Source organism: Puma concolor, chromosome D1 (assembly GCF_028749965.1).
Source record: "Puma concolor isolate L17-30 chromosome D1, mPumCon1.1.hap2, whole genome shotgun sequence".
In the NCBI taxonomy this organism is placed as follows: domain Eukaryota; kingdom Metazoa; phylum Chordata; class Mammalia; order Carnivora; family Felidae; genus Puma; species Puma concolor.
In genome coordinates, this window is record NC_141676.1 from 8,749,286 (window position 1) to 8,771,357 (window position 22,072).

General features: G+C 49.2%; 1 protein-coding gene across 4 annotated transcripts; it reads left to right on the forward strand.

The window, feature by feature from the left end:
- Position 1: 1 nt before the first annotated feature.
- STX5 (syntaxin 5) lies at positions 2–20,835 on the forward strand. Of its 4 annotated transcripts, none has more exons than XM_025915574.2 (11): positions 109–247; positions 951–1,194; positions 2,187–2,257; positions 2,413–2,468; positions 2,583–2,653; positions 7,119–7,235; positions 7,322–7,378; positions 7,553–7,634; positions 8,325–8,431; positions 8,602–8,723; positions 20,083–20,835. In XM_025915574.2, exons 2-11 carry the CDS (start codon positions 970–972, stop codon positions 20,240–20,242), a joined length of 1,068 nt encoding a protein of 355 aa, XP_025771359.1. In that variant the 5' UTR covers positions 109–247; positions 951–969; the 3' UTR covers positions 20,243–20,835. The 4 variants fall into 4 exon arrangements, with proteins under 4 accessions (XP_086533263.1, XP_086533262.1, XP_025771359.1 ...); XM_025915575.2 differs by lacking the exon at positions 109–247 and adding an exon at positions 583–843; XM_086677137.1 differs by lacking the exon at positions 2,413–2,468 and having other exon boundaries at positions 2–247; positions 1,103–1,194.
- The last annotated feature ends 1,237 nt before the right edge of the window (positions 20,836–22,072 follow it).

Consider the following 22,072-nt stretch of genomic DNA (forward strand, 5'->3'; position numbering starts at 1 on the left):
ACAGGCGGCCTAGCCAATGGGAGGACGGACTTGCTCTTGCGTTTTGGTGGGGGGGGCGTGTCTCTCTGGTTGCTGTGCTCCAAAAGGTGCGGCACCGCCTTCTCGTCACCGGGGGTGGAGTTACGTGTGGGTGACGTGGCGGCTTCTAGGCTTTGGTCGGGTTTCGGCGGCTTTAGCGCTTGGGGAGGAGGCGGTGACCACCCGGGAGACTGTGGCAGTGGTGGCGGCGGCAGGCGGCAGAGAGGAGGTAGGACTCGCTCTAGAAGGGGTCTGGCCACCGTGTCCGCTCTGGGCAGCGGCTTTCCGGGGGCGGCGACGGGATGGGGGGAAGGGAACCTGGGGCGAGCGGGCAAGTCCTGCCGGCCCGGCTCGGGCTGAGGGAATACTTCGTCGTCCAATCAGGAAAGCCCCTGTTGAGAAAGACGTCGGCATTAGCTAATCGGTGGTCGCAGTCCCCCCAGAAGGCGGGATTTGGGCGGGGGTGGGACTTCCTGTTTCAAATAAACACCTAGAGATTTTTCCCCCTTCCGCCCACCGAAGTGTGTCCTCCTCAGGAGGCCCGTCACCGTTTCTCCCTGAGGAGTCGAAGGGATCCGCGGATACGAGAGGACCCCGTTAGGGCCTGGGGCAGTTGCACAGGCCGGGCTGGAGCCTCGGGGCCACGGGACCTGCCTTTGGCCCTGTCTCTGTTTCAAGGCCCCCGGCCCGCGCTCTGGCCGCCGGAGCCAAGTTGGAAGAAGAGTCTGAGGAGGGGGAACCGATTGGGTGGGAGAGCGGGCCCCTGCTCGCCGTGGGCCGGCCCCAGGATCTGCGGGTAGCTTTGGGCGCGAAAGTCCGTGCCAGGTGCAGAAGGGACCCGAGGATTTGCTGGCTGGGGCGGGGGGAGGGTGGGGGAAGGATTTATGGGGAAGGAGGCTGCCTAGGGAATGACACTCTCCCCTCCACAACAGTCCGAGGTTATGCGTCTCAATGATCCCGCGGAAACGCTACGGGTCTAAGAACACGGATCAGGGTGTCTACCTGGGTCTCTCAAAGACACAGGTCCTGTCCCCTGCAACTGCTGGCAGTAGCAGCAGCGACATCGCCCCTCTGCCCCCCCCAGCGGCCCTGGTCCCTCCCCCTCCCAACACCATGTCTTGCCGAGATCGGACCCAGGAGTTCCTGTCTGCCTGCAAGTCCCTGCAGAGCCGTCAGGTAAGGACCAGGAGTGGGAAAGGCAGGAGCGAGCCTTACTGAAATCTGGGAGAGGCTGTGCTCCAGCACTGTTGAGGGACTGAATTTTGGGGGTGACGCGATGGAGAGCTGATCGAGCTTGGAGGGGGCTGGAGGATCTACTAAGCAACAGGGAATGGGGTGGGCCAGCTCTCTGGAGGCAAGGACCTAGACTTTTTTTGTGTGAGAAATCCCCCAGAGGGTAGGGTTGTTACTTTGCAAGGAATATCTCAGGGTGAGAGGTGGCCGCAGTATTTTTGGTTTGGGTAAGGAACACGTTCTAGAAAGAGCCTTTAGCTCAGAGACAGGCACTTTGAATACTGGTTCTGGAATAGTCCTTACCATACGTTTGCTCTGTGACCACAGAATGTTGGGCCAGAAAGTCTAGTGGGACCTCAGTTTTTATATCTGTAAAATGAAAGAAGTTTTCCTGATAAGTAATTTTTGTCGAAATTCCTTTGCAGTGCTTTTTAAAAAATTAGATTCCCTGGTTTCAGTCCAGACTTTCTGAATCAAAGTGGGCCCTGAGTGACTGTAATTTTAAAGCTTTTTACTGCTCTTCTGTATGATCACCAAGAGCTTTCCAGTTATCCTCTTTGATTTCCTGACTGGAGAAACAGAATATTAACAGTGCCTGTCGTTTATTTAGTTCTTATAACGTACCAGGTATATGACTAAAGTACTTTATAGCCCTGATGCTGCTTGATTCCAGCAACTGCATTTTATACGAGAGGAAATAGATATTCAGAATGGTGCATGTCACTTGCCCCAACCCCTCTAGCTAGTAAGTGGTGGAGTCGAGATTTGAACCTGGGTCCACCTGTGCTCAAATCTGAGCTCTGCGTGACAACTACTGACAAGATTAGACTGTCCGGTACAAGAGCTAGAGAGAATTTAGTGGGCACCTGAGGAATAGCGAAAGCTGGAAATGGGGAGGGGGAACTAAAGCTTCAGCTCTTGATGTTGCTTTTCAGAATGGAATCCAGACAAACAAGCCGGCTCTGCGTGCTGTCCGGCAGCGTAGTGAATTTACCCTCATGGCCAAGTAAGTTGAGAGAAGTTACGTGGTGGGGTGGTGCGGTGTCTGGGAAGGAGTTGGCTTGCCTTTGGTGGCCTTGGCTGTGAGGGAGCTAATGTGGGAATAGGAATAGGTCCTGTCCTGCTCTTTCTCCTAGTGCCCTCACTAATGCTTGCTTCCAGGCGCATCGGGAAAGACCTCAGCAACACATTTGCCAAGCTGGAGAAGCTGACGATCTGTGAGTTCTTGGGGTCTTTCAGAGATGGGGCAGTGAACGAAAGAGCTCTAAGGAACCGGACTCCCTGAGCCTTGTCTTTGACCTCACCCGTCCTGGCCTCATTTGTCTCTACAGTGGCAAAGCGCAAGTCCCTCTTCGATGATAAAGCAGTGGAAATCGAAGAGCTAACTTACATCATCAAACAGGTGAGCTGCTAGCTGTTGGGAGCTGGCATTCCAGTCAGATCGCTTTCATCAATTTCCCCTTGTCTTGGAGCTCCAGAGCAAGTTTCTGGAGCCAGCCCCAAAGACCTTGCTCATCCATTGAGTCAGTGGACACTCTTTGGTCATGTGCTGTGTACAAAGCCCTGCTGGGCCCTTGCCTCACAAACCTGAGGCAAGAATTCCACCCTGAGGGCTTATTGTCTGTAAGGTGTATCTAGTCCCGTACATTCGTACTTAGAATGAGTAGAAGGCAAGTGGCACAAAACAGAGCTTCAAAAAGATGAATGAGACAGTCTGAGAATGCTGGGAAAAAATGTTACAGAGGTGGGTGAAATCTGAACTGGTGTCATGGCTTGTGTAGAGGCAGTGGAAGAACATTCCAGACAAAGGAAACAGGGTGCAGAGGCATGGCTTATAAAAGAAAGTTCACGTCTTTGCTCAGATGTTGTTTGCCCAGGGAGGCCTACCCTGAGCGTGTTGTTTAGTGCTCCAGTGCCCCAAACTGTGCTTTTTATAGCACTTGATACTTTCTAATATTCTGTATCATTAACTCACTTACGTTTATTTTATTTATTTATTTAAAAAAATTTTTTTTTCAACGTTTATTTATTTTTGAGACAGAGAGAGACAGAGCATGAACAGGGGAGGGGCAGAGGCAGAGGGAGACACAGAATCTGAAACAGGCTGCAGGCTCTGAGCGGTCAGCACAGAGCCCGACGTGGGGCTCGAACTCACGGGCCGTGAGATCGTGACCTGAGCCGAAATCCCAAAGTCGGACGCTTAACCGACCAAGCCACCCAGGCGCCCCTCACTTACCTTTATTGTTTCCGTTCCCTCTCATCTACCTCATCCCAGCCCCCAACCAAAAAAAAAAAAAAAAAGAAAAAAAGAGAAAAATATAAGTGCCACAAGAGCGGAGAGCTTTTTCTTGCTATTTTTTCATCTTGCTCATAGATGTATCCCAGTTGCCTATAATAGTGTCTGGTGTAGAAAAGGTGCTCCGTATTTGTTGACTGAATGACCGCCGGGGGGAAATACCAGCCTGGAGCATGGATGGGCAGAGAGGCCAGGGAGGAGGCTGCTGCCGCTGTCCAGTGAAAAGATGATGGTGGCAAAGGCCAGGGCAGACGTGTTCAAGAGGTGCCATGCAGGGTAGAAGAGAGAGGATACCATGAACTATTGGGGCGCTATTGCATAAGCTTTGAAGAACCACAGCCTGTTCTCAGACAGTCCATTGGTTATGGTGTACCCTTGGGTAAGCTGCCTGACTACCCTGAGCTTCAGTGCCCTCAGAAATAAGAGGGGGCTGATAACAACACCCACCTCGTAGGGTGGATGTGAGGATTGAGTTGTTTGTTTTTGGAGTCACTCACGTGATTGAGTGAGTTTTAGCTGCCTGGTTCTGGGGGACTCCCCAGTGAACAAGACAGATGGGGTACCTCCCCTTGAGGATTTCCTATCTGAAACTCGACAAGTAGAATTTGTCAGACGACTTCAGGGTAGTGAATCCCATTAAAGACATAAGGGAAGTGAGTTCCTCAGGGTAGGGGCCTATTTTAGATGGGGTGATATAAGATCATCTGTGAGGGGCGCCTGGGTGGCTCAGTTGGATGAGCGTCTGACTCTTGATTTCAGCTCAGGTCGTGATCCCAGGATCACGGGATCGAGCCCCATGTCAGGCTCTGTGCTGAGCGTGGAGGCTGCTTAAGATCCTCTCTTTCTTGGGGCGCCTGGGTGGCTCAGTCAGTTGAGCATCTGATTTTGGCTCGGGTCAGGATCTCACAGTTCTTGGGTTCAAGTCCTGGGTCAGGCTCTCTGCTGTCAGCACAGAGCCTGCTTTGGATCCTCTGACCTCCTCTCTGCCCCTCCTCCACTCTCTCAAAATAAATTAAAAAAAATTTTTTTTTAAAGATCCTCTCTTTCTTCCTCTCCCTCTGCTTCTTTCCCCTGCTCACACTCTCTTTCTCTCTCTAAAATAAAATTGAAAAGAAAAGGAAAGGAAAGGATAGTCTGTGAGAAGTGACTTTGAGACCTGAATGGTAAAGGAAAAGCCAGTTATGTAAAGATCTGGTGGGAGCACTTTCCAGAAAATGGGAATAGCAAAGGGAAAGGCCCTGAAGGGTGGGCCACCTTAATGCATCTGATAAACATGAAAGAGGCCAGTGTGGCTGCAGCAGCGCAAGTGAGAAGGAGACTGGGAGGGGATGAGGTTGGGGAAATGGGCAGGGCTGGACCACACAGAGTCAGGTGTAAGCTGCGCAAAGAATTTGGTTTGTGTTCTAACTTGAGTGGAAGCTCTTGGAAGATTTTCAGCAGAGGGAGGACCTGCTCCATTTCTGGTTCAAAAGCTCACCGTGGTTGCTGTGTAGAGAACGGATTGTTGCGGGGGGGCTTTAAGGGGAAGGTCATTTAGGAGGCTCTTGGCTATAGTTGAGAGAGCAAAGGTGGTGGTTTGGTCTAGAGTAGAGTTAGAGAGAAGTAGCTGAGCGGCTCGATTCGGAGCATCTGTTAGAATCGGCTGGGTTCTCTGTGGGCTCCGTGTAGGCTCCATGTGGATCAAGGGAAAAGAGAGGAGGACGGCTCTCCAGCGTTTGGTCTGGGCAGCTGGCGACTGGCGGTGCCATTTACCAAAACAGAAAAGGAGGGAGAAGGGGGAACAGGTTTTCGTTGGAGGTGGGGGGATTAGGAGTTGTCGTCCACGTTAAGTTTCACCACAAAGAGCAAGTTATAAGCTACGTAGCGTGCCGTGTGGCGCACAGTAGACAAATATAAAGTGCCGAGTGCCTGGTCAGCAATCAGCCGAGTGTGGCTGCGTTGTGGCACATAGATGGGCTTAGGAGGTACGAATGTGTGACTTAGAAGCTTCCAGCTTGGTTGGGCACTTCGGTGGGAAGTGGTGCCGTTTTCTAAGCTAGAATGCAGGAATGCAGGAATGCAGTTTTGGCCACGGGACTCTAGGGAGGGTGCATCAGCTCTGAAGAGACAGCCAGCCAGCAGTGAAAATCATCCATTGGTCTCAGGAATGGTTGCTGTAGGGCAGGGGGACACCTGGGTGGCTTAGTTGGTTAAGCGTCTCACCCTTGATTTACAGCTCAGGTCACAATTGCGAGGTTTGTGAGTTCGGGCCCCACGTCAGGCTCTGTGTTGGTGCAGAGACTGCTTGGTATTCTCTCTGTCTCACTCTCTCTCAGAATAAGTAAATAGACTTATAAAAAAATAAAAAAGAAAAGAATGGTTGCACCTGGAATACTACCTGGGGCCTATTGGAGAAATTCTAGAAGTTGCCTAATCCAGTTTGTCTTCCAGCCTATTCCTTGAACTCACTATTCCTGACCTCTTCTCCCTGGGCTCCCCACCCCCAACCCCCTGGGCAAGCTTTCTCTGCCACTCTGTGGCCACCTCTTTCATCTCTCTTGTCTCATGTGGCCCTCGGTAACTTGCCAAGCCAGATCAGGGGGCAGAGGATGCCTTGGTCTGGTGTAGAAGGCCTGGCTGTGCTACGGTACCTCCTTATGTGTGACCTCGGATAAGTCACAGCTTTCACTCTTTTGCAATAAAAATATTTTTTTAATGTTTATTTATGTTAAGAGTGTGTGTATGAGTGGGAAAGCGGTGGAGAGAGAGAGAGAGAGAGAGAGAGAGAGAGAGAGAATCCCAAAATCCCAAGCAGGCTCTGCATTGTCAGCACAGAACCTGACGTGGGGCTCCATCCCATGAAGTGTGAGATCACGACCTGAGCCAAGATCAAGGGTCGCTGCTTAACCAACTGAGGCACCCAGGCTGCCCGCAATAATAATTTTTTAACAGAATTCTGTGTATAAAAGGCATTTTGTTGATGTTTCTGGGCCATCGTGGAGACTTTGACTTCCCGTCTCCTGCCTACTGCACAGGTGCTTTGTCAGTCAGCGTGCTCTGGGCTTGAGATTTTGGCCTTTGAAGCAGTTCTGTGGCCATGTGCCTGGCCTCACAGGGTAGAGTTGGGCCGTAGGGCGAAGAGGGTAAGCAAGTCATTTATTTACAAATGGATGAGACCAGGGGTGCCTGGGTGGCTCAGTCGGTTGAGCATCCGACTTTGGCTCAGGTCCTGATCTCGCTATCCGTGAGTTCAAGCCCTGCATCGGGCTCTGTGCTGACAGCTCAAAGCCTGAAACCTGCGTAGAATTCTGTGTCTCCCTCTCTCTCTGCCCCTCCCCCACTCATGTTCTGTCTGTCTCTCTCTCTGTCAAAAATAAATAAACATTCAAAAAAAATTTGTATACAAATGGATGAGACCATATTTCGCCTCTTCTGGCTTGGAACATCCTAGCAGGCCCTTCTGGTCTGACTCTGAAGCACCCTCCCTCCCATTTGTAACTTCCGCCCTGCCCTCCATGTCAGAGCCGTCCATGCGGGAGAGACATTGGCTGAGGAACCCTTTGTTAACAGTTTTTCTGTTGGCTTTCCCTAGGATATCAATAGCCTCAACAAACAAATTGCCCAGCTTCAGGATTTTGTGAGGGCCAAGGGCAGCCAGAGCGGCCGGCACCTGCAAACGCATTCCAACACCATCGTGGTCTCCCTGCAGGTGGGACCTGGGGTTGGTAGAGGGGGAGGCAGAAGGGAGAAAGGTGTTGTCTTCCTTGGCTGATCCTCTCTCTCCTTTTCTTCTAGTCGAAACTGGCCTCGATGTCCAATGACTTCAAATCAGTTTTAGAAGTGAGGACAGAGGTAAGGAAAATCTGTAGGAGGGGTAGGAGTTTGGGGTTAAGGGCCCAAGGGAGAAATGGAGCAGGAACAAGTGGAGGGGTGAAGGTAACAGGGTCAAGGACCAACAAGAGGGCCCCTCTAACATGCCTGCTTCCCAGAGGCCTCAGGACCTTTGCATTTCTTCCCCAACCCCAGAACCTGAAGCAGCAGAGGAACCGGCGGGAGCAGTTCTCCCGGGCGCCTGTGTCAGCCCTGCCCCTTGCCCCCAACCACCTGGGTAAGTCATAGGTGATGAGGGGAGCCTTGAGGGGAGAGACCCAGTTCCTCTGGCTCTGATGGCATCCTCTAATCCCGTGATGGCAGCAGTAGGGTAGGAGAACAGACAAGCAAGGGACGTGCTAGGATTTTCAGAGGTCAAACCTCATTGCTGGCATTCGTGGTCCACACTCAGTCTACCACATTCTCGTGTTTGGGGCTGACGTCAGTCACATGCACTACGATGATGGTTTCTAATCTTTTCGTGCACTTACTTCATTCTCATTCTCTCACTTAATTTTGTTTTTAATGTTTATTTTTGCGAGAGAGAGAGGGAGAGAGAGAGAGAGAGAGATGAGCACAAGCCAGGGAGGGGCAGAGAGAGCAGGAGACAAAGTATCTGAAGTAGGCTTTGTGCTGACAGCAGCGAGCCCGATGCAGGGCTCAAACTCACAAACTGTGAGATCATGACCTGCGCCAAAGTTGGATGCTCAATCAACTGAGCTACCCAGGCGCCCCTCTCTCACTTGTCACCACCCCCCTCTGGGAAAGCAGTTGTTACTATCCCCCATTTTACAGTTGAGGAAGCCGAGGCTCAGAGAGGTTAAATGATTTGTCCAGGGTCACAAGGCTATTAAGTGCCAGAGCTGGGATTCACATCCAGAGCATGTGGGCTTTGAACCTAAGAAGTGCTTTTCCTTTCTCTCCGTAGGAGGCAGTGCTGTGGTCTTGGGGGCGGAGTCCCGTGCCTCCGGGGATGTGGCCATTGACATGATGGACTCTCGGACCAGCCAGCAGCTGCAGCTCATTGATGAGCAGGTACCTGGGCTCTGAACTGGGGAGGAGATGCTCCTTTGTCCTCCCCTGTGGGCCACCAGCAAGGGCTGAAATGTGCCTTGCGTGGAATGGCAAGCGGGGACAGTCCTAAAGAGGCAGGCTCTACCCTGAGGAAGCTCCCAGTGCTCACGTGTGCTCTCTCTCCTCTGAAGGATTCCTACATCCAGAGCCGGGCAGACACCATGCAGAACATTGAGTCCACGATTGTCGAGCTGGGCTCCATCTTTCAGCAGTTGGCACACATGGTTAAGGAGCAGGAAGAGACCATTCAGAGGTGAGAGTCTCTCTTTCACCCTAGACAGAAGGACCTTCTCCTCTCCATAGGGTGGCATCCTAAAGCTCCCCCGGGACAACTTGATGCCCTTTGGAAGAGTAGAGTAAATCTGGCCCACCCACAGGGCCAAGTCCATCCATTCAACAAGTGTTTACTGAGCACCTGTTTCATGCTCGGCGACGTTCTAGGTGTTGGTGATGTAGCGATGAGTAAGACCGTGGAGTCTCCATAGCATGGGTAACAAAAGTCAATTGGGCAGGTGAGGACAGCTGTTCAAAAGAATTGACAAGAAATTTCCGGGTAGTGATAAGGTCTACAGGGAGAATTATAACAGGATGACGTGTTAAGAAAGTGACTGAGTAGTTACCTATTGATGGACTCTTAGGGTTCTTCCGTATCTTGGCTGTTGTAAATAATGCTCCAGTGAACATAGGGGTGCGTGTATCGTTTTGAGTTAGTGGTTTTTGGAGGGCTTTTTTTGTTGGTTTTTTTTTGGATAAACACCCAGTAGAATTACTGGATTGTATGGTAGTTCTGTTTTTCTTTTTTTTTTTTTTTTCAGTTTATTTATTTATTTTGAGAGGGTAGTGGGCAGAGGGAGAGAGAGAATCCCAATCAGGCTCTGCACTATTGGTACAGATCCCAATACGGGGCTCAAACCCACAAACCGTGAGATCATGACCTGGGCTGAAGTTGAGTCGGACGCTTAACTGGTGGAGCCACCCAAGCGCCCCTATTTTTAATTTTCTGAGGAATCTTCATGCTGTTTCCCGTGATCTCTGTATCAGTTTACATTTCTACCAACTGTGCACAAGGGTTTCTTTTCTCCACATCCTCGCCGACACTTGTTCTTTCTTTCTTTTGTTTTTTTTTTAACCATTCTGACAGGTAGGAAGTCATGTATCTCATTGTGGTTCTGGTTTGCATGCTGATGAGTGATGTTGAGCATCTTTTCATGTGCTTGTTGGTCATCTGGATGTCTTCGCTGGAAAAACATCTACTTGGACTCTGCCCATGTTTTAATTGGATTGTTTATGGAGTTCTTGCTGTTGAGTTGTATAAGGTCGTTCTCTATTTTAGATATTGGCCCCTTAATCAGATATATGACTTGCAAACTTTTCTCCCTCGCAGTAGAAACGAACTTTGCCGATCATTTTCTTTGTCGTGCAAAAACTCTTTAGTTTGGTTGTACTCCCATTTGTTGTTTATGCTTTTGTTGCCCTTGCCTGCGACGTCGGGTCCAAAACACATCGCACTAAGTGACATCAAGGAGTCTACCACCTATGGTTTCTTCTAGGATTTTTATGGTTTCAGGTCTGACATTCAAGTCTTTAATCCATTTTGAGTTTCTTTTTGTGTATGGTGTAAGACAGTGGTCCAGTTTCATTCTTTTGCATGGAGCTGTCCAGTTTTCCCAACACCATTTATTGAAGTGATTGCCTGACAGTTACCCATTGTATAGTCTTATCTCCTTTATTGTAGATCAATTGATGTTACATGGGTGGATGTATTCCTGGGCTCTCTCTCATGTTCCGTTGATCTTTGTGTCTGCATTTGTGCCAGTATTAGTTACTACAGTTTTTTTTTCTTTTTCTTTTTTACTGTTTATTTTGAGAGAGAGAGCGTGCGCGCAAGTAGGGGAGGGCTAGAGAGAGAGGGAGGGAGAGAATCCCAAGCAGGCTCTGCACCATCAGCGTGGAGCCCGACATGGGGCTTGAACCCATGAACCATGAGATCATGAGATCATGACTTGAGCCGATACCGTGAGTTGGACACTTAACCGACTGAGCCACCCAGGCACCCCTGATTACTAATGTTTTGTAGTGTAGTTTGAAATCAGGGAGTGTAATATCTCCGGCTTTGTTCTTTCTCAAGATTGCTCTGGCTATTCAGGGTCTTTTGTGATTCCATAAAACTAGTGTAATTTTTGACAAGGTTGGATTTCTACCATTTTACTATTTGCTTTTTCTTTTTCCTGTTTTCTTAAGTGGCTCCTCTAGGGATTACATCATCAGCTTTTACAGCCTCCTTCATGTGAAATGGAAGAACTTTGCAACCCTCTCATCCAGCCTTTACACTCTAGTTGTCGTATCTGTTGCACTTACATACGTTCGAAATCCCCTAATCCAGTATTATGGTTTTTGTTTCACAGAAATTAAAAGGAAAAAATTGTCTTTCGATTAACTTCTCTGTTGACCATTTCCAGCGCTCTCCATTCGTTCCTGGATGTCCAGTTTCTGTCTGGTATCACTTCCCTTTAACCTGAAGAACTTTCTGTAGCATTTTTTGTAGTGCAGATCTGCTGACATGTTGTTTTACTTTTCTTTTCTCTGAAAAATTTTTTATTTCACTTTTATTCTCTTTCCCCCCTTTTTTTTAAATGTTTTTTGTTTTTGAGAGAGAGGGAAAGATAGAGCATGAGTGGGGGAGGGGCAGAAAGAGAGGGAGACACAGGATCTGAAGCAGGCTCCAGGCTCCTGTCTGTCAGCGCAGAGCCCGACATGGGGCTCGAACTCCCGAACTGTAAGATCATGACCTGAGCTGAAGTCGGCGCTCAACCAACTGAGCCACCCAGGCACCCTTCTTTCCCTCTGTTTTTTAAGTTTATTTATTTTGAGAGAGAGAGCGTGCACGCAGGGGAGAGGCAGAGAGAGAGAGGGAAAGACTGAGAATCCCATGCAGGTTCCACACCGCCAGCGCAGAGCCCAGTGCAGGGCTGGAATTTACGAACTGTGAGATCATGACCTGAGCTGAAACCAAGAGTCAGATGCTTAACATACTGAGCCAACCAGGTCTCTCTCTCTCTCTCTCTCTCTTCTTTGAATTTATTTATTTTGAGAGAGACAGACAGACAGACAGACAGACAGTGTGTGGAGAGAGGTAGGGCAGAGAGAATCCCAAGCAGGCTCTGAATAGTGCAGAGCCCGATGCTGCGCTTGAACTCAAACCGTGAGATCACGACCTGAGCTGAAGTTGGATGCTTAATCAACTGAGTGACCCAGGTACCCCTCTTTTTTTTTTTTTTTTTTTTAATGTTTATTTATTTTGAAAGAGAGAGAGTATTATAGCAGCATGTGTGCACACACGAGCTGGGGAGGGGTCAAGAGAGGGAGACAGAGAGTCCCAAGCAGGCTCCGCACTGTCAGCAAAGAGCTGTCGCGGGGCTCGATCCCACAGACCATGAGATCATAACCTGAGCTGAAAAGTCAGGACACTTAACCGATTGAGCCACCCTGGTGCCCCTGTTTTGTAGTTGTTTTTTGTTGTTGTTGTTATTTTTATTTATTTTAATTTTTTAATGCTTATTTATTATTGAGAGAGAGAGAGAGACAGACTGTGAACAGGGGAGGGGCAGAGAGAGAGGGAGACGTAGAATCAGAAGCAGGCTCCAGGCTGTCAGCACAGAGCCCAACGTGGGGCTTGAACTCACAAACCGCAAGATCATGACCTGAGCCGAAGTCGGACGCTTAACCAACTGAGCCACCCAGGCACCCCATTTTTTTTTTGTAAGTTTTATTTATTTTTGAGAGAGACAGAGCACAAGCAGGGGAGGGGCAGGGAGAGAGGGAGACACAGAATCTGAAACAGGTTCCAGGCTCTGAGCTGTCAGCAGAGTCCAACGCGGGGCTCAAACTCATGGACCTGCGAGATCATGACCTGAGCCAAAGTCGGACGCTCAACCGACTGGGCCACCCAGGTGCCCCTGTTTTGTGTTTTTAAAGGTAGGCTCTATGCCCAGTGTGAACACACAACCCCAAGTTCAAGAGCCGCAGGCTCTACTGGCTGAGCCAGCTAGGCGACCCTACCCTCATTCTATAGAGAAGGATGTTTCCCCTGGTTATAGAATTCTGGATTTATGGTTTTTCTCTTTAAACACTTCAGATGTATCACTCTACTCTCTTTTGGTCTTTTTTGTTCTTAATGAGAAGGCAGTGGTAACATGAACTGTTTATGTGATGTCTTTCTCTCTGGCTACTTTTCAGTTGTTTGGGGGTTTTTTGTTTGTTTTGTTTTGTTTTGTCTTTGTTTTTCAGCAGTTGACCAGCAAGTGTCCAGATGTCACTTTCTTTGCATTTCTCTTTCTTGGGGTTGGCTGAGCCTCTTGAATGTGTACATTTGTATCTTTCACAAAGTTTCAGAACTGTTTGGCTGTTACTTACTCAGACCGCGCCCAGTTCCTCACACAATTTCAGCCTCTTCAGCTCAGTACAAGGGGGGGCCAGTGGCAGAGAGAGGGGCAGAGGGCGATGTGGGAGGTAGAGGAATCCACACGGCTCCGCGTGCCTGCCCACTTGCTCTTAGGCCTTTTAGCAGCACGCAGTCTTGGTTGATATTTATTCCCCAGGGCGCCTAGCAGAGTGCTTTCACGCTGGGGTATAGGTCGAGTGAAACTGGTGAACACCTGGATTTGTATAAAGCAGGTTTCCCTGTACCGATCCATTAAGCAGCCTCACGTATTTAATTAGGCAGGGGTGAAGAAGATAGGTCCCTGGCCTCACACTTGGAGATTCAGATTCCGTGCCTGTGAGTGGAGTGGCCCGCCAGGAATCTCCCATTTTTATGTAAGCTCAGAGGGTTCTTTTATTTATTTTAAATTTTTTCTTTAATGTTTTGTTTTTGAGAGAGAGAGAGCAGGGGAGGGGCAGAGAGAGAGGGAGACACAGAATCCGAAGCAGGCCCCAGGCTCCGAGCTGTCAGGACAGAGCCCGACGCGGGGTTCGAACCCACAGACTGTGAGATCATGACCTGTAAGCTCAGAGGGTTCTGATGAGCATCCAAGTTTGAGAACCACTGGTTAATAGGATCTTTATTTATTCAACAACTATGGTACCGGCCATTTATAAGGTGCTGTGAGTACAGCTGTCTTGGTCTTAGAATCAAGAGACTTCAAAAGACTGACACTTACTTGGTTCAGCTCGTACCTCGGGAACTCCTTACTGGCTTGTTCCACAGACACTGCACAGCTCCTCAGGCTGTGATGTACTTTGAATGTTAGAATATTACTGTAGATCCAGTGAGACAGAATTATAAAAGACATTGGGGTTCTGTGTCCATCGCGTACGTGTTTTAAATAGTTAACACGATAGCACGCGTGCAACTTGACCTTCTAGTCTTCCTTGCAACAGCGTCGTAAGTATCTTTCAGCGTTAGTATTCATTTAGTCCTTGGTTTAGCAAACACCTGTTGTCGCGGCTGCAAGCTAGTCCTGCTGGATCTGGGGATAGGACGGTGAAAGACAGTCCTGGTCCTCGTGGAGCTCATGTCCACTCGGAGCGTCATACGCTGACAGTTACAGTTCAGCATGGGAAGGGCAGGGAGTGAAGGAGATAAGGGAACTCAGACTGGGTACCTCTTTCTAGAAGTAAAAAATACCGAGCTAAGTCTTGAGGAGGAATGCCAGCCGAAGAAGGGGAAAGAAAAGGCCATTCTCTGGGGTGTGGGGGGGGGGGGGGGCGGGGAGGACCAGCTCAGAAATGAAAAAGAGCTTGGGTGGATTCCAAGAATGCAGCACTACCGCACAGGGCATGGGGGGTGGTGAGGAAGGAAACCGGAGGGGGCAGGGCCGCAAAGGACCGGTGCGCCACAGCAAGGAGTTTGTGCTCGGGGCGAGAATACAGGATGAAGTAGATTGGCGCTGGGTAAAGGGACGAGCTTTGTTCTGGACATGCCGAGTGCCAGATGGGACATCCGAGTGGCATGTGATGTGTGGTCTGATACTCAGAAGAGACTTGGGGTAGTCTGTGGCCTCCCTGATGAGGGAGGCCTCAACCAACTAAGCCACCCAGGGGCCTCTTAAATTTTGTTTTTAATGTTTGTTTATTTTTGAGAGAGACAGTGCAGGCGGGGGAGGGGCAGAGAGAGAGAGGGAGACACAAAATCTGAAGCAGATTCCAGGCTCTGAGCTGTCAGCACAAAGTCCGATGCGGGGCTTGAACCCACAAACCGTGAGATCATGACCAGAGCTGAAGCTGGACGCTTAACCGACTGAGCCACCCAGGGGCCCCCTGAAAGGATGAAAGTTTTAAAATAGACCTAAACTTGGGGCGCCTGGGTGGCTCAGTCAGTTAAGCGGCCGACTTCGGCTCAGGTCATAATCTCACGGTACTTGAGTTCGAGCCCCGCGTCGGGCTCTGTGCTGACAGCTCAGAGCCTGGAGCCTGTTTCAGATTCTGTGTCTCCCTCTCTCTGACCCTCCCCCGTTCATGCTTTGTCTCTCTCTGTCTCAAAAATAAATAAACGTTAAAAAAAAAAATAATAAAATAGACCTAAACATTCTTCTCTTTGCTTCCTGCATGCTGGTAGATCTGGATTTGAGCACCCTCTTTAGAAACCACTGATGTAGGGGCACATGCGTGGCTCAGTTGGTTGGGCATCTGACTCTTGATTTCAGCTTGGGTCATGATCTCATAGTTTGTGAGCTTGAGCCTCACATAAGGCTCTGCGCTGACAGTGTGGAACCTGCTTGGGATTCTCTCTCTCCCTCTGTGCCCCTCCCTTGATCTCTCTTTCTCTCTCTCAAAATAAATAAATGAAATAAACTTAAAAAAAAAAAAAAAAAGTAATTTAGTCCTAAGTTCTTCAGTATGTGGATTCCTGGGTCCCATCCTAGACTTTCTGGACGTGAGACATGAGAATTTTCATTTAGGGGATGCCTAAAAGGTGTTTCTTTAAAAAGAAAAAAAAAATTTTTTTAACATTTATTTATTATTGAGAGACAGACACAGAGCCTGAGCAGGGGAGGGGCAGAGAGAGGGGGAGACACAGAATCTGAAGCAGGCTCCGGGCTCTGAGGTGTCAGCACAGAGCCCAACGCAGGGCTTGAACTCACAAACTGTGAGATCATGACCCGAGCCGAAGTCGGATGCCCAACCGACCGAACCACCCAGGCACCCCAAAGGTGTTTCTTATTTTTTCTACGGGTATGAAAACTGCTGATCTGTTACTCTCTTTGTTTTCTTTTTCACACCATTTTATAAACTATGAAATTTCTAACTAGAAAAGTGGGGAGAGGGGCGCCTGGGTGGCGCAGTCGGTTAAGCGTCCGACTTCAGCCAGGTCACGATCTCGCGGTCCGTGAGTTCGAGCCCCGCGTCAGGCTCTGGGCTGATGGCTCGGAGCCTGGAGCCTGTTTCCGATTCTGTGTCTCCCTCTCTCTCTGCGCCTCCCCCGTTCATGCTCTGTCTCTCTCTGTCCCAAAAATAAATAAAAAACGTTGAAAAAAAAATTAAAAAAAAAAAAAAAAAAAAAGAAAAGTGGGGAGAATAGTACAATGAACACCTATATGTTCCTTTTACCCAGATTCCCTTAGTATTTTATCGTATTTGCTTTCCTTCTCTTTTTTTTTTTTTTTTTTTTTTTAATTCTGAATCATTTGAAAGTAAGTGCAAAGATCATGATGTTTTTATCCCTGAATACTTTGGCACACATCTGCCAAGGTCTGGTATTCTCCTGACCGGCCACAATGCCATTATCATAGCTAAGAAAACGAACAGTTCTCTAGCACTGTCCAGTATTTAGTGCATACTGAAATTTCCCCAGCTGTTCTTAAAAACTGCTAGAAAAGGGGGCGCCTGGGTGGCTCAGTCGGTTGAGTCTACGACTTCGGCTCAGGTCATGATCTCACGGTCTGTGGGTTCGAGTCCCGCGTCGGGCTCTGTGCTGACAGCTCAGAGCCCGGAGCCTGCTTTGGCTTCTGTGTCTCCCTCTCTCTCTGACCCTCCCCCGTTCATGGTCTGTCTCTCTCTGTCTCAAAAATAAATAAACATTAAAAAAAATTTTTTTTAAACTGCTAGAAAAGAGTCGCTAAAATGCTAAAAGCATTTTTCCCCCTTCAAGTTAAGACCCAGGCAGTATTGACAGGTGGCATTTGATTGTTTTGCCTCTTTAGTCGGCCTTCTGAAGCTCTGCGTCTTGTGGCACGGACTTTCCTTTCAAGAGGCCAGTGCCTCTTACAGAAAGTCCCACACGTGTATTTATCCAGTGTTTCCTCACGATTGGATGTAGGTTCTAGATTTTTGGCCAGCTGTGTAGGTGATTGTTATCAGTAGGCACGTGGTGAGGTCATCCTTTTCTTGGCGATGCCAGGTTTAGTCACTTGTTGACTGTGGTGACCATCCCACCAAGTTTTTCCATGAGGTGATGATTTGAGTCTGTGTGAACTTGCAGCTCCTTCCGCCCATGTTGGTCCTTGCCTGATTCATTTGCAACATTGTATATGGCAACATGGCAATTCTCTTATTCTTTCCTCTCTGCTACATTTTTACAGCTGGAATCCTTCTGTAAAGAAGGAGCTTTCTCAGGGCGCCTGGGTGGTTCAGTCAGCTGAGCATCCTAACTTTGGCTGGGGTCATGATCTCACGGTTACTGAGTTTGAGCCCTGCTATGCTGACAGCTCAGAGCCTGGAGCCTGCTTCAGATGCTGTGTCTCCCTCTCTCTCTGCTCCTCCCTTGCTCACATTCTGTCTCTCTCTCTCAAAAACAAATAAACATTTAAAAAAATTAAAAAAAAATCTTTTTAATGTTTATTTGTTTTTGAGAGACAGGGAGAGAGAGACAGAGTGAGAGTGGGGGAGGGGTAGAGAGAGGGGGAGACACAGCATCTGAAGCAGGCTCCAGGCTCTGAGCTGTCAGCACAGAGCCCGATGTAGGGCTGAAACTCATGAACCATGAGATTGTGATCTGAGCCAAAGTCGGACGCTTAACTGAGCCGCACAGGTGCCCCCCCCCATTTTTTTTTTTTTTTAAAGGTTTCTTGGGCGCCTGGGTGACTCAGTTAAGTGTCTGACTTCAGCTCAGGTCATGATCTTGTGGTTTGTGGGTTCGAGCCCCACATCAGGCTCTGTCCTGACAGCTCAGAGCCTGGAGCCTGCTTCAGATTCTGTGTCTCCCTCTCTCTCTGCGCCTCCTCTGCTCGTGTGCGCGCTCTCTCTCTCTCTCTCAAAAATAAACGTTAAAAAAATTTTTTTAAAAAGGAGGTTTTTCTCTTTAAACATTACTAGGAATAATGGATTATTTTTATTCAATGTAAGATAATCCATTACCATTATTATTTTATGTTTATTTATTTTGAGGCGGGGAGGGAGGGGGCGGAGAGAAAGGGAGGAAGATTATCCCAGGCAGGCTCTGCACCATCAGTGCAGAGCCCAATGTGAGGCTCGAACTCACGAACCATGAGATCATAACCTAAGCCGAAGTCGGACACTTAACCTACTGAGTCACACAGGCGCCGCCATCATCATTGTTATTATTTTTTAATATTTATTTTAGAGACAGAGTGTGAGCGGGAGAGGGGTTAGAAAGAGGGAGACACAGAATCCGAAGCAGGCTCCAGACTCTGAGCTGTCAGCACAGAGCCTGACATGGGGCTCGAACCCACGAACCATGGGATCATGACCTGAGCCAGAGTTCCACACAACCAGCTGAGCCACCCGGGTGCCCCATCATTATTTTGTTATTACAGTCAGATTTCCTAAACCTGGCCTTGTGGAGCTCCTTAAAGGCAGTTTCTGTATCCTCTGAACATGACCCAACTCCTCTGTTGGTCCTTAGGAAGCTTTGGGGAAACTTACACTCCGAAAACTAAAGTCTCAGATCTCTGAATTGTGGTCAAATAATCTTTCCAGTCCCTAGGCTTAGTGTTTTCTTCCATTCAACCTCCTTTTTACTGTCACCCCCAACGTACACACACCTTCTCGTGCTCTGGGTTTTCCTGCCTCTCCATCCATCCACCCCTTTGTCCTCCCCACCTTGCAGACTTGTCCCCTTTCTATTTTCTTCAGCCTTCTTCCCAAGCCATTATTTTCCACCCCCGTCATTTCCATCTTTACTCTCCCCTACTTTCTCCGAGTATCCTGCCAATACCTAATTTTTCACCACCAGTACCCTCTGCCATTAGTTTTCATTCATGGATTCCCATTTAAAATCTTTCTTAGGCCAAGGGCACCTGGGTGGCTCAGTTGGTTGGGTGTCCTATGCTTGATTTCGGCTTGGGTCGTGATCTCATGGTTCGTGGTTTCGGGCCCTGAGGCGTGCTCTGCGTTGACAGTGTGGAGCCTGCTTGGGGTTCTCTCTCCCTCTCTCTCTGCCCCTCCCCTGTGCACACTCTCTCTCTGTCTCTCTCAAAATAAATAAATAATTTTAAAAGTTTAAAATCTTTCTTATGCCAGACTGCATAGACTATCCATTTTTGTTAAGTAAAGCCATTCCTAATGGTCAAGATGAGCTTTCTGGGGTATGACAGTGGAATCCACACTGAGAAATGAAATTCCAGCCCAAAGGTAGGAAACCTGATACTAATTTAGTTAGCCACTCTGATATAAATAGGGAATCATGTACAGTCCAGGCTCCTGTATCTGAATTCTTTTTAAATGTATTCATGTGTGTAATCTCTACACTTAACACGGGGCTTGAACTCAACAACCCCAAGATCAAGAGTCACATGCTCTTTTGAATAAGCCAGCCGGCACCCCTGGGCTCTTGTATTTGGACAGAGATTAGTTCACAGTTCTCACGAGCACCTTCTGAGGACCTTGGGCTTACAGCCACTGGCCCAGCCTCTCATGTTCCAACTGGATTACAGGGCTCCACCTTTTCTGTCCCCGGAGCTCACAGAGGTCTCTGCTCCCAGGGGCTCCCTTTGCAAAGACCTGGGTTTGTATTGGGTTTTCAGGATTGCATATGCAGTTTGGCAGGGAAATGTTTTATTTTCCTCAGCAGTGTCTCAAGAGGTGGCCCTTCATATGAGGACTTCTCTATATGCTGGAGAGACATGTTCGACTAATTGCAGGGCTTTTCTTCTCCCCTGACTTCCTGTCCATATCATGCAGTTTTTCTTCCTGTCTTAACTCAGAGCTGGGATTTCCTAACTCTAATGGTCTATGGCCGTCCCCCCCCCCCCCGCCTTGTTACAAATTCAATACTGTTTTTTAGACGAAAACCAATCAATCCTGATGAGCAAAAAATTCAAATAGCCAACATTTTGGCGGCTCTTACTAAGGGTTGGGCACCTCCTGTTAACTCATTTAAGGCCGACAACGACCGGAGAGGCCGGGTTGGTGTATCCTCATTTTCCCTCCTTTGCAGTTGAGGAAAATGAGTTGGGAGGCTGAATGACTGGCTCAAGATCATAAGCTAATAAGTTGCAGAGCTAATTTTCAAACCAGAGCCAAGACTTGTCTGCGTTATCCTTCCGGAGCTTTCTCTGGACGCAAGTGCATACACACAAAAATGGGATCACAGTGTATGTACGTACTTCCCACTCCCACACGTTGTGACTATCTTCCCATGTCCGTAACTATACTATAATAACCTTCTTTTTAATCCAGTGTCCTTCTCTTTCCTCTTTTGGCTCTGTCCCCAGGATCGACGAGAACGTGCTGGGAGCTCAGCTGGATGTTGACGCCGCTCATTCAGAGATCCTCAAGTACTTCCAGTCGGTCACCTCTAACCGGTGGCTCATGGTCAAAATCTTCCTCATCCTCATTGTCTTCTTCATCATCTTTGTGGTCTTCCTTGCCTGAACCCTCTCTACCCTGAGGCACTTCGTGGGGGTTTGGAAGCCTTTTGGGAGGGCAGGTGGCCAGTGCTGCCGCTGAGCCTGTGCAGGGTGCTGGGGAGAAAGGCCCTGTTTCCCTAGAACTGCTGAGAATGGCCACTGCCCCTGACCCCTGACCCTTTGCCTCTGGCCACCCTGTCCTCCCCTCACCACCCTCAGGCCCACGAAACACATGGTTCTGGATTTGTACTCTGCTGTGAAGTGGCTGGAAGAGAGCAGAGGCCAACTGGGGGCCTGTGGAGGAGGTCGTCTCCACTAGGTAGGAGATTTTTAGAAACTCCCCAGCCTCTTCCGAAGGAAACTTCGGCAGCAAGGGGAGATGATGCCGTTTCCCCACCTTCCTGCGAGTGAGGAGAGGAAGTGAAACTGCCCCCCTGGGACCAACTTTCCCATCTGGGTTAGAATTTGACCTTTCTTCTTCCTTTCTTCACCACGTGAGGCAGGGGGCCCTGAGCCCCTCGGCTGCCCGCACAACCCCAACTCTGGCTGCTGGTGACTCTCTCTGCCAAATGTGCTGCAGCCCATTTTCTCCCAATTACAGCAAGACTGTCAGCCTCACTGGCCCTGTCGTCATTTCTGGGTGGGAGCGTCAAAGGGCCTATGCAGCGAGCACACCGCCCAGTACAGGGTCCGAAAGGCCGGGCCAACGGCTTGAAGGGCCAGGCTTTGGGTCCCGTGTACACAACTGCCTCCAGGTGGAGGAGGACTCAAGTGCAGCATTTCATTAGCATGGAAACTTCCCTTCGGAGGGAGAATCGGGACCCCAGAGGGGGTCCTTGTTTGGTAGCAACTTCCAGGACCATCTCTAGCAGTATTTGTGCCTGTTTTAGCTGCATCCTCTGACCAGCTGGCCCCGTTTTTCCTTAAGCTGGATGACACAGGAGCTCTGCCTGCTGCAAGGAGTGAAAGGCAAAGAATCGGTTCCCCCTCCAACTGAGGCTCTTGGTCCCCTCCAAGCCCCTCATCCAAGCCAGTCGCAGGAGGATGGAGGCCTGCCTGGAATATCCACCCTCTGGGGAAGTTCATATGCTTCTTGGCCAGGACCCACAACCAAGTTTCTGAGGTTACTGGGGTCCCTCCCCCCCATCTCACACACCCCAAAAGCAGCTCAAGCTACAGGAAAACAATAACCATACACCAAGCTGGCCCTAGCACTTTGGCGAGGGTCGGGGTGGGAGGGTGGGGAAGGGTCGCCTAGGAGAACCTATGGCTTTTCTAGCCAAGGCATTTTACTAGGTCCCCTTGGCCTCTGTTCACCGGGTGTCTCGCTTGCATCCTCACTGCCCAGTTGACACAGAATGTAGGTCTGGCCCAGCACGTCTGTGGTGGGTGAGGAGGTTGTGAAGACAATTGCTTGCCAAAGTCGGAAGTGCAATGCTCCTTTGACTCGGCAACTCTTGGGAGGATGTGGAGATCGGAAATTCATTTATTTCACAAATGTTTGTTGAGTTCTTGGTGCGTGCCAGGCAGGGTACTGAGCCAGGGGTTAGAGAAAAAAAAAACCAAACCACCCATGAATTTGTCGAGGATCCTGCCCTCTTGCGGTTTACGTGCTAGTTTTCTATTGCCTGATAATCCATTTTATAGATGAGGAAAGCGTGGTATATATCCGCAGCTGGCAAAGGGTTGGGCCGAGACTTAAGTACTGAGGTCTATGAACAATCACTCCCGCTCCGAGGCCCGGGCCTCCCACTCCTCGGAGGGCCCTTCGTGCGACCCCCTTTCTGTTCCTCTCGGAGTCCTGGGCTGCACCAGCTTGCTATCTGCTCCGGCGCTAGCCCCAGAGGTGCCGGCC

Excerpts from the sequence above, each read along its gene's own strand:
- STX5 (XM_086677137.1), top strand. The coding sequence starts at position 17 with ATGGGAGGACGGACTTGCTCTTGCGTTTTGGTGGGGGGGGCGTGTCTC. Across the intron at positions 2,258-2,582 it reads GAATTTACCCTCATGGCCAA|TGGCAAAGCGCAAGTCCCTC; the intron begins GTAAGTTGAGAG and ends TTGTCTCTACAG. Across the intron at positions 8,724-20,082 it reads CAGGAAGAGACCATTCAGAG|GATCGACGAGAACGTGCTGG; the intron begins GTGAGAGTCTCT and ends CTCTGTCCCCAG.